At 38.8% G+C, this 12,500-nt stretch overlaps 1 protein-coding gene across 13 annotated transcripts in view; it reads right to left on the bottom strand.

Annotated features, from left to right (window-relative positions):
* LOC143032337 (uncharacterized) overlaps nucleotides 1-12,500 on the bottom strand; it is a 463,022-nt gene that overhangs the window by 87,542 nt on the left and 362,980 nt on the right. For all 13 annotated transcript variants that reach the window (XM_076196905.1, XM_076196916.1, XM_076196914.1 and 10 more), the window contains one exon: nucleotides 9,289-9,389. In XM_076196905.1, coding sequence (XP_076053020.1) covers nucleotides 9,289-9,389 — 101 coding nt within the window. The remainder of the gene's footprint in view (nucleotides 1-9,288; nucleotides 9,390-12,500) is intronic.

Consider the following 12,500-nt stretch of genomic DNA (forward strand, 5'->3'; position numbering starts at 1 on the left):
ACAAAGTCCACAGAGACCTTGGACCAGGTACGGAGATCGAGTGTCTGACCCTAGGAGCCGAGCCTTCCTACGGAGGTGTTGACAGGTTCTAAGGATGGGTGGCAGGGGGATGATTCTCTGTGATGTCCATCTTGGGAACTACCACTTGGAAGTACCCAATTCTGGGCCCTACACAAAATACGTAAAGTACAAAGGAAGCTTCTTAACCCAGAGCAAAAAACACAAAAATATTTGGTTTGCGTGAAAAGTTAATGGGAACACTGAGGAAATATTACAATATGACACTAATCATATTTTATTCTACTGAATATATTTCAGTGTTTTAATGGGAAAGTTAACTCGATTACACAGCTCAACAATTTTTTTGTTGCGTTGGTATCAACCACTGGTATTATATATTCTAAATGTAATGATTTCGAATATGAATTTTTTTCCTGATTTTTTTTTTCCCAATCGAGATATTCAAAAGTATCAAAAATTTGTCTTCGTCTCACTGGCATCGTCTATCAGAAGAAACATGTGAATAAAATCTCATTAAATTAGCTGGTGAATAAAAAAAAAGTTACATTGTCTAAATTGATTTACAACACAATTTGAAACATGTTCTATCAACACAAAGGTTTAAAATGATCAAACTCATTGTTAGGTAATAAACTGGTTGCTATGAAGTACAAAGCTCAGCTATATTTTAGTCAGGCAAGAATTTGCGCTTGCTCTTACGGTTGTGGACTGTCTCATGGCAAACCCGTTTAATGTTCCAACAGTAGTCTGCCATCATGTGTTTGTCCCATCTCCCTTGGTAGCGTTCCTCCATGGTCTTGAGGTCCTAATGGAACCGCTCGCCTTGCTCGTCACTTACTGCCCCTAAGTTCTCAGGATATATATCAAGATGACTGTATCGAGAATGGAGTTTGAAACTCATATTGTATCCAAGGTCATGAAAAGCTGACAAGATTACTACAAGGGTTTCATAGTTGTCAGCCTTTTTATTACCGAGAAAGTTTTCCATTATCGCCACAAATGAAAGCCACGATCCCCTTTCCTTATCATTCATCTTTCTGGCCTTTTCTTGATTACGGACAAGTGCACAAATCTGTGGTCCATCAAACACACCTGCCTTGATCTTCTAAAATGACAAAGTAGGGAGAACCGAGACTATGTGTTGGAAGCATTTACCGTCAGTATTTAATGCTCTGACAAACTCTTCCATCAGGCCCAGCTTGATGAGGAGAGGAGGAAATATGATCTTTTCTCGACTGATGATTAGATCATTGACAATATTTGGCATACCAATTTCCAGCGTCTTACGTAAGGGCCACTCTTTCTGTTTCCAATGCTTGTCTCTACTTCGGCTGTCCTACACGCAAAGAAAGCAGTGATACTTTGTAAATCCTCTTTGTTGACTAAGGAGGAAGTTCACCATTTTGAGGTCCACGTAAATTGTCCAGTTGTGCTCGTGGTATTTTAGTAGGTCTATCACAGTTTTAATGTGTCGTAAACACACAGAATGGCCTACTGGAACAGCTGCATATATATTGCCATTATATAGGAGAACATAATTCAGGCTGTACTTAGAACTATCTAGAAATAATCTCCATTAATTTGGATTATACAATGGAATCCCTCATTCCTGGAGAAGACTGGAGATATTATGGAAATAAACAAACTCCTCTTTAAAGAAAAATCCACAAAACATGGTACTGATTTCGGAAGTATGAAACTGTTGTGTTTGGTTCAGTACAGTAAGGCCTTTTCTTGCAACATAGCAGCTAACATTTCTGCTGCATTTTTGGAGAGACCCAAACCACGAAACATGTCATTCACGTCTGGCTGGCTAAACTGCTGAGGAGTTGATGATTCTGATGTAGAATAAGAAGGATCATCGGAATCTGCCAGTATTTCTCGAGTTTCATCGTCAATCTCTTGCATTTCGTCGCTATCTTCTTCTTCAGGTGGAGACAAGCCATTAAAATCTGGAACTGGTAGCTCATCAGAGTACAGAGTAGGTCGAATTGCAGAGGGATTTCTAGGATAAGTGATCTTATGTCTGTTTTTCTTGTCAGCGCATTTTGTATTGATCTGTCAATAATAGTAGTCAATTGTATGGTCCTTCGGTTCCCGCCAGGTCATGGAGATTCCAAAAGGTAAGCCCTTACGTTTCCAGTCACGCAGCATTTCTTCGCATTTATGACACGCAATACTGTATGTGGGGCCCATTTCTTGTCTTGGTCACCAAGAGTAAGTCCGAAGTACGCTTTATAGGCTCGCCTCACAAACGATGCCATATTGTGCCTCTGACAAATAAGCGTGAAGCATCAAGAAATACAGCAGAAAGCATCAGGTTTATTCATACATAAATTTCTCCTTGTAACTATGATAAAATCTGAAGGAAAAACAAAATGTATATTCCTTTTGATACCATAAATGCATAAGTAATTTATTTGGCCGCAAAAGGCTAAAATGTAATTCCTCAAATTGCATGCAGAACAAAATCGTCTCCATATTTGAAATAATTTGATCAAAAATAGTAAGAAACAGTAAAGAAATCTCATAAATATATATAATACAAGGATATCTAAAAGGCATCTTACTTTCTTGTCTTTGATTGGCCTTTTTGCTTGAATAATACTAAATTTGACAGCGAATAGGAATGAGAGGAAATATAATGATTATATACATAATATACATATTTTTGTATCAACTTCTCTAAAAATTAAATTGGCGCATGGCGCATTCAATTGAAAAATTTATATGAATGTTGGTCAGATCAAAACACATCCGCCCTACTCCCATCACACATACATACGAAAGCCCATTCGTTTTCCCAAGTTTTATCAATTAATATAATAATAATAATAATAATGATAATAATAATAATAATAATAATAATAATAATAATAATAATAATTATAATAATAATAATAATAATAATAATAATAATTATAATAATAATAACAACAACAACAACAACAACAACAACAACAACAACAACAATAATAATAATAATAATAATAATAATAATAATAATAATAATAATAATAATAATAATAATAATAATGTGCGAAACTGTGGTTGTGTTATCCGTAGACTTTAATGATAATTACCTCCAAGGAAAGCCAATTTCATATGATAAACACCACATAGTTTTATTCATTTGTCGAGGACCCTTCCGATCGAAACAGTCACTGGTGAGGCTAGGTCTGTCCATTGGAAGAACAAAGTCATCTGGAGTTTGGCCAGAAAAATATATACAAAGTACATCACCGTGTTGACGTAAGGAAAGGGAGAAAATCCCGAAATGGTACCTATTTAAATAACTATATTCATTCCCATGTTAAGTAAAGTTAACCAATTTTGTAAGGATTCTAAAGTTCAACACTTACAGGACAAAAACTGCATATGATAGCAGAGTGAAATATGGTATGCGTGAACTTCAAGGGGGAATGCCCGTGGGGAGTATGATGGGGAGGAGTGGAGGAAGGTGGGTGAATTAAATGGGCTTAGAATGTGATGAGTGAGGACGAGTTTAGTGGTGAGTAAGGCGAAATGTGGGAAGCGATTTTTTGGGTGAAATAAGTAATGTTTTCCTGGAGAATGAGAAGATAATGACAATGACAAGTACGTTGTTGTAAAATAATATAATGAGAAGTGGAGTGTGAGTAGAGGGAAAAGAGAGGGTGTTTATGAAAGAGTGATGGTGATTAGTCAGTGGGAGGGGGAAGGGGCGAGTGCACATAAAATAATATTTGGAAGATATGGACTGAAATGAACTGATACGAACAAACTTGCACATCTTCAGAAATCGGACAAAATGCAACGCAGACGCGAGCTGGGTCGCCACCCCCCAACCCCCCCACCCCGGTGCGGAGGGAGAGAGAGACCAATGTGCGCGATCTGGTGACACGGCGCGTTTGCCCTACTTGGCCACCGACTCGTTCTGAAGCAGAGGGACGCGAGCGTTGCCGGTTACTGTGGCAGGAGGGCAGAGTTTGCAAGACGGACTGCGGCAGGTACACGGATGCAATGATCTGGGATGAATGCGTGTGTGTGTGTGTGTGTGTGTGTGTGTGTGTGTGTGTGTGTGTGTGTGTGTGTGTGTGTGTGTGTGTGTGTGTGTGTGTGTGTGTGTGTGTGTGTGTGTGTGTGTGTGTGTGTGTGTGTGTGTGTGTGTGTGTGTGTGTGGTGCGTGTGTGTTTATGCACGTATGTGTGTGTGTGTGTGTGTTTATGCACGTATGTGTGTGTGTGTGTGTGTGTGTGTGTGTGTGTGTGTGTGTGTGTGTGTGTGTGTATGTGTGTGTGTGTGCATGTGTGAGTCATTCACCACCATGGTCTTGGATCACGTGGCAGGCGAAAACTCTAACCACTGCGCCACGAGGTTGTGTGTGTCTGTGTGTATGTTGTTATGGACTAGTTTACCAGCGCTTATATATCCTTGTGGACAATCTCGCCCCGCTGTCGTGCCATGTGTGGAGTGGGCAAAAGTTTGATGTGGCATGTGGGGTTGGCAATGAGGTGGATATAGGGAAGAGCTTTAAGACGCGAGGCCTGGGGTGTGGTGGGAGTTATAACGAGAATTAGGATTAGGATCAGGATCAGACAGTATATTACATCATCACTTGGTTAAAATTTGGTTTATTCTGATAACACGATCCAAACTTAGCAGAGTACAACAAAAGGTTCAAAATTCGTAATTAAATCGTTAGATACATATGTACTAAAGTACTGCTACAAGATGTAACACAGTTACGAATGTGTGTACCTATATATATATATATATATATATATATATATATATATATATATATATATATATATATATATATATATATATATATATATCTCCTATCCGAGAGTTGACAGCTTGACGTGGTGGATAGGCTTGAGAATCTTAATGACTACAAAAGCTATGTCGATAGAGAGAGAAAACCTCTGCAGGGTCACCCATATCGAGCAAGTTTGGTAAGAAAGATCAGACGAAGAGCAGCTCACACGAACAGTTGCAGGACCCATTTCTAACTGGCACGTCCCTGATGGCGAACAGGGAATTCCTCATAGATATATGGGGTACCGTCATAATGACGGTGCGGACCATTGGGCACCTTATAGATATAGGGCTTCACTGAATATAATGAATAAGGTGACACCAGATAACTATCTCGCCAGAAACCTGTTGGAACGGACGTGAGATTACTGCCAAAAATTCCTTTATAGTAACCATGAACAGCACAATCAAAACAAAACCGGGTGTTCCTGTTGGATCATCGTCTCCTAAAGGTCCAACCGCATTGCCTCGTGTGCTTACGGGCAGTGTGCCACCGAATGTGAGTAAGCACTGTCCAAGCAGATCCAAGTCTTGGACATTAAACAATATGAAGAAAATTAAGATCTATACTTACAACGTAAGAACTCTCTCAGAAGACCACAGGCTGGAGAGTTTAATGGAAGAACTAGACAACATCAAGTGGGACATCGTAGGACTGAGCGAAGTCCGAAGAACGAAAGAAAAGCTGATACAATTACAAGATGGTCACCACCTGTTCTACTATAGAGGTAAGGACAAAGAAAGATCCAGAGGAGTAGAATTCTTGATCAACCGAGAAGTTGCTGGTAACGTAGTCAAATTCAATAGTTTGTCAGACAGGATAGTTTGGATTGTGACTAGGCTGTGCAAAAGATACACTCTAAAAATAATTCAGGTATATGCACAGATTTCAGACGATGAAATTGAGTCGTTCTATGATGATTTAAGTCAGGTAATGGATAAAGAAAAAAGTAAGTACACGTTGGTAATAGGCGACTTTAATCCTAAAGTGGGGAAGAAGATGAAGAAGAAGATGAGACGTGCATTGGGAAGTTTGGAGTAGGTGAAAGAAATGACAGAGGCGAGATATTAGTAAATTTTGCCAAGAACTACAACATGAATATAATGAACAATTTCTTCCAAAAGCGTGTAGGTTGTAAATGACTGGAGAAGTCCAAATGGAACAACAAAGAACGAAATAAACTTCATATTAGGAGATAAGAGCAAGAGCGTTAGCAATGTTACGGTCATGAATAAAGTCAATAAAGGTAGTAACCATTGAATGGTAGGTTGCACAGCTAAATTCAATTTCAGAGCCGAGAGAAATAAACTAGTTCTAAAAAAGAAAATAAGCCTTGCAAAGGTTAAGGATAATAAAAAGAAAATTCAGTTAAAAATTAAAAATAGATTCGAAGCTCTAAGAACTAACGAGGACAGCGTGGAAGATATCAATTTGAATTTAGTAAATATCATTAGGGAATCGGCAGAGAAAGTAGGAAGTACAAAAAACATTTGAGGAAACAAATAATCCAAAGCCACAAATGACCCAATTAAAAGAAGAAGGACCATGCAGATTAAAAGCAGGGGAGACGAAATAGAAAGAGTAGAACTAAACAAGGTTATCAGCAAAAGGCAGATATTAGAGAAACGAATGAGAAACATGGATGAAATAGAGGAAACTATTCGGAAAGGTAAAAGTATTAAAGAGACCGAGAGTAGACATGTTTTAGAGTTTGAAAGATAGAAATGGATAAATCATTAAATGCAGAGACAAAATAGTAAAAAGAGTAGAAGAATTTGACCAAGGGCTTTACTCGTCGAAGACCGTAGTTGAGTCAGTAAATTCATGTGTAGACGTTAGTAGTGTACTAGAGATTACAAAGGAAGAAGTAGAATTTGCTCTAAAAACTATGAAATGAGGAAAAGCACCTGTGGAAGATGGTAGATCGATAGATCTGTTGAAAGACGCAGGTAAATTAGTTCATATTAAATTAGCTCAGTTGTACACCCAGTGCTTACGTCAAGAAAGCGTTCCTGATGCATAAAACAAACAAGTGACTATCGCGTGGGAGGGTTAGATAAAGTGTGTGAATGGAAGACAATTTTAAAAACCTATGAGACGAAGAGAGATGTGACCATAAAAAAAAATCGCTTTAGCTGTTCGACCATTATGATATCAAGACCTTCACAGGGTAGAAAAGGGCACTACACGGAAGAGGTCATAGCAAGAATAAGGTCAAAGTAGTGATAATGTCACAGCATGGTTGAGGTTACACCATGGATAAGGTCACGGCAAGGAAAACGCCACGTAGGTTACGATCGCGGCAAGGAAGAGGTCACAATAAGGATAAGGTCACGGCAAGATTAGGGTCATTTCATGAACAAATCCACAGCATGAATAAGATCACGGGGAGGACTAGGACTTAAGCAGGGAAAAGGATACAGTAAGGATACGATCACGACAAGAAAAAGACCGGAGCAATAATAAGGTCACTGCACAAAAAGGGTCACAGCAAGGATCAAGTTCAAGCAACGATAAGGTCACAGAAACAATTCACAGTAAATAATTTATTTTTTCCCTTACAGAAAGGTAAACAGTTACTTTTTTAAGTCAACGGAGTTCATTATACCTAAGACACACAAGACCAGGGAAAAAAATACTTTTATCTTTTCCAGAGCCATTTTTCATTTTTTTTCTAAATTTGACCAGAGCCATTTTTTTTTAATTACCAGAGCCATTTTTGATCATTTCAGAGTCATGTTTTTGCAGGTTCGATTTCCTTCAAATTATTGGAAGGCTAACTCATTACTCATGTACATCTGATGCCAAATAATCCCCAAAAAAATAAATACTCATGTGCATCAAAAATATATATATATTTTTTAACAAATCAGCCTTTAATTTTGGTGGGAGGGGAATGGGTGAAACTGATCGGCAGACACAGCGCCTCTGGTTCCACTGGCAGTGGTTGAGGGTGGAAATATACGACAAACCTTGCAATACATCGTTAGAGTACCATCACTGCCCCGATTCACTTCAAGCCAATCTAGGTTCCACGAGCGTATAGTAGATTCATGCTTTACTGGTTTTCGTTTTCCTTGGCCCTTGCCCGTAGAGTTTGAATTAGGCTTTGCTGGTCCAGAAGCGGTTCCTGCCGTCAAAACACTCTCCCTCGATTCTGAAAAGACTGAATCTGAGGGCAAACCATCTTCACTCATCTTCACTCGCTTCACTAGAAATCGCTCCATGATGTACGATCATCGAAAGTTTGGCATGGACGTGACGTACGAACGTAGACCTAGCTACCGTAAACCTAAGCTAGCTAACGAATCATTTTTTATTTTTGTATTTTTTATTCTCCCTCCAAATATGAACTAAATATATAATTATCAAATGTTCATATTTATACTTAAATTTATTTACTTTCAATTACTAACCAAACATTTGATTATATTTTGTTTTCTCATGAATACGCGAACGAGGTTATAAATGGGATTTCCCAGTTTCCCTCCTAGGCCTCGAGCGAGTTTCCATATGTACAGTGTACGTATGCATGCGGTGATGTGGTATTGGGTATGGTGCATTGTACATGTAGACAGCGCATTGGTTGGGCAGCTAGCTGCATGCAACCAATAAACTTCCCTGCATACAGGTACCATGCAATTCGCAACTAGCGACATTATGTAGCACGATAGTCGTGTAGAGTCTAGTCAACATGTACTAGTATACGCGCGCATGCAGCTGATACGAAGCTAGGCTAGGTAAGCCATTGAACTCTAGCAGCTATACCGCGTACACGTACGTACGTATATCAACAAATTAAAGTTGATTGATGCGTTGCGCTTATGATATCGATTGATAATGCAATGACTGATCACGGGTAAGTTGTATTTGCTCTGATCCTTTTATCAATGGTAATGGGATTCAGGGATTGCCAAATGATGGATAATGCATGAAAAATGTTGAATCTTGCTGCGGGAGCGATTTTTTTTTGGGGGGGGGGGGATCGCTCCCGCTATTGGATTTGCGAGAGCGACATTGGAACTTTCCCGAGCGAAATCGCTCGTCGCTCCCGTGTATTTTTTTCGCTGCACAAGACAACCGAAAGGTCACAGCAAAACAGGAGTCACTGAATATAAAATATGTTGAGTGAGTTTGATCATTAATACCTTTGCTGAATTTGTTCTGGTTAATACAAGACAATTCTATTACATTTAAGAACAGAGCCTTGTGCTGGAAAGGTTGAAGGTGTCCCACATAAATTCATTAAAGAAAAAAGAGCCGAAAGGTATCAATACATAAAAGAATTTGACAAAGTTGGAATTCAATCGCTTATCTAATAAAGCGGATTGTCTGATCAGCAAGGTCACGTCTACCACGAACCCCAAAGGTCATACACATATATACCTGACAAGATCTTATTCTAATAAGTGAGCTATGCCACTGGAAGGGATTTTGTGAGTACGAAACGGGGTTTCACCTACCCAGGAGTGCCGGGGACATGGCTTTCGCGAAGCCCCTACTGAGGTCGTAGACATAGAGCTCGACCTTGTAGCCCAGGCTGTCGTCGCCACTCATCGCTCGTCTGCAATAAAGAGACAAAAACGTTCAAAACTGCCAATAAACACCTTTTGGACAAGACATGTATTGCCAAGAGAAATATGCATGTTTAAAGTGTATGTATAATGTACATTACATATGCACACATCTATTACATACATACAATATATACATATATATACATATATATATATATATATATATAAACAATACGTGTATAATAATATATATTATATGCACACACACGCATACACACACACACACACACACACACACACACACACACACACACACACACATGCACAACTTGACGGCGCAGTGGTAGCGTTCGCAGCCGCCACTACGGCGGTCCGGGTTCGAAGCCCGCCCAGGGTTGAAATAGTTTCAGTATCGCTGTGCTGCGAGTCGTTACTCTAACTCTCGTGGGTGGGGAATTGGGTGTGTGTGTGTGCGTGTAAGGTCACAGTATTACCCATAGATCGGTCATATATGAGCTCTGAGCTCTCTTTCGAGAGGGAAGTAGCTGTCGATCACAAGCCCAAAACGTGATCCAAGACCATGGTGAATCACACACGCTCGCGTGCGCGCGAGCGATCAAAAGTCCGCATGCCTGGCTGCTGTGGTCAGAACCGCCTGTGTTCATGGCTACGGAAGAAAATGAGAACTTCCTGGTTAGACCGATAAATGGGCACAAATAACTAGCCCGCCTATGAAATTACCGATGGTCTTCAGTTGACGATTATGGATGGTAATACCTTTCGTTTATACAGGAAGAAAAATAAATACAAATTGCGATTAGTTAATTTTCTTTAACGTAAGGGAGTAACATGTAAACGCACGCGCAAGGAAGCACGCACGCACGCAAAGGATTACAAAGGATTACAAAGGCAGAGCATGCCGACAGGAGACCTTTTGGTCCATATCTAGGTCGGATGCGAAAAAAATCATATTAATAATAAAACAATAAATAAAAACTATAATAATGTAAATAACAAATAAAATACATAAATAAATGCATAGGTATAGTTAAATAACAAACAAATAGGTAAATAGTAAATAATAATAGAATGACATATAACTAATAATAAATGAAAATCAGACAGACAAATGATAACAGAACAAAAACAAATAATATAAAATAAATTATAATCATTACAGCATCTTACTTAGGTATTTATCTAAATGATTCTTAAAGCTTCGAACTGAACTACATTGCACTACCTGTGCTGGAAGTTTATTCCATTCATTCACTATACGGTTGGCAAAGTTGTTTCTACCTACTTCCAAATTGAATCTATTTCCGGACAGTTTGAGACCATTATTTCTTGTCTGATTCTCATTCAATGTGAAAATTTTGTCACTTTTGATGTTGTCAATTCCCTTTAAAATCTTAAAGACCTGTATCAAGTCACCTCTGAGTCTACGCTTTTTTAGGGAAAACAGATTCATGTGTTTTAGTCGATTTTCGTATGATTTATTTTTGATATTTGGAATCAGTTTTGTGGCTCGCCGTTGTACTTTTTCCAGTCTGTCAATGTCTTTAATGAGATTCAGTGACCATACGGAAACAGCATATTCCAAATGTGGACTAACAAACGATTTATATAGCTTGTTAATGAGTGATGGACTTTTGAAATCAAAAGATCGCGCAATCAGTCCCAGAATCTTATTTGCTTTCTCAGAGGCTGAAATACACTGCTTGGATGATTTGAGGTCGTTACTGATAATTACGCCGAGTTCTTTTTCATTATCCACTTTTGTTAACGAATTTCCAAATAACTTGTAATCGTACTTACTGTTATTTTTACCTATGTGCATTACCTTGCATTTACTTGTGTTAAATTTCACTAGCCACTTTTCAGACCATTGCTGTAATTGATCTAAATCTTCTTGAATATCTAATTGGTTTGAGTGATCATTTGCCACTCCGCACAGTTTTGTATCATCAGCAAATTTGGAAACAGTAGATTTTAGTCCATGGTCTATATCATTTATATATACTATGAATAGAAAAAGCCCAAGAACGGAACCCTGAGGAACTCCACTTGCAACACTTTTCCATCCAGAAGTTTTTCCCTTTAAAACAACTCTCTGTTTTCGACCATTCAACCAATTACTAGTCCAACCTAATAGGCTACCACTTATTCCATGCAAAGCTAATTTAGTAAGTAGTCTTTCGTGTGGGACGGTATCAAAAGCTTTTGCAAAGTCTAGATATAATAAATCTATATTGTTTCTTTTGTCATAATTCGAGATAACTGTGTTGTAGAATTCGAGTAAGTTAGTCACGCAAGAACGTTTCCGTCTGAAACCATGCTGGCTATCATTTATCAAACGGTTACTTTCTAAATGATGTTCGATAGCATCTCTGATGATAGTTTCCATTATTTTTCCTACGATTGAAGTCAAACTTATAGGCCTATAGTTATTTGGTTTCTTTTTGTCACCTTTTTTGAATATGGGAGTAACGTTAGCTAGCTTCCATTCTCTTGAGACATCTCCGGATATGATGGATTTCTTGAAAATAATTTCTAATGGAACAACAATCTCATTTTTCATTTCCTTTAAGATTCTTGGATGCCAACCGTCAGGCCCTGGTGTTTTATTAACTTTGAGTTTGTCTATACACCTTTTAATTTTTTCTTTTGTTATATTTACCGTAGTAAGTTTACCCCAGACTTTTCACAGGTTTCATACTGTGCACCTCTCCTGTATAATACAACTAAGTAAAGAGACACAGACATAAACACACACACACACACACACACACACACACACACACACACACACACACACACACACACACACACACACACACACACACACACACACACACACACACACACACACATACACACACACACACACACACACACACACACACACACACACACACACACACATACACACCGGCATGCTGGTATAGTGGTTAGCGTCGATGGTTCCTGAGTCCCTCTCAAGGCTTCAAATTTTCACTAACACTACAAGTCGACACAGTCCCTTTCGCACAAGATGATGGTTTGTGTATGTGTATGCATGTGTGCGTGTGTGTATGCGCGCACGTGAGCGTGTGTGTACGCGCGCGCGCGTTTGTGTGCACGTGTGTGTGTGATAATAAAAACACCAATAGATCGGT

Source organism: Oratosquilla oratoria, chromosome 13 (genome assembly GCF_046742065.1).
Source record: "Oratosquilla oratoria isolate Oo_2021 chromosome 13, ASM4674206v1, whole genome shotgun sequence".
Lineage (NCBI taxonomy): Eukaryota > Metazoa > Arthropoda > Malacostraca > Stomatopoda > Squillidae > Oratosquilla > Oratosquilla oratoria.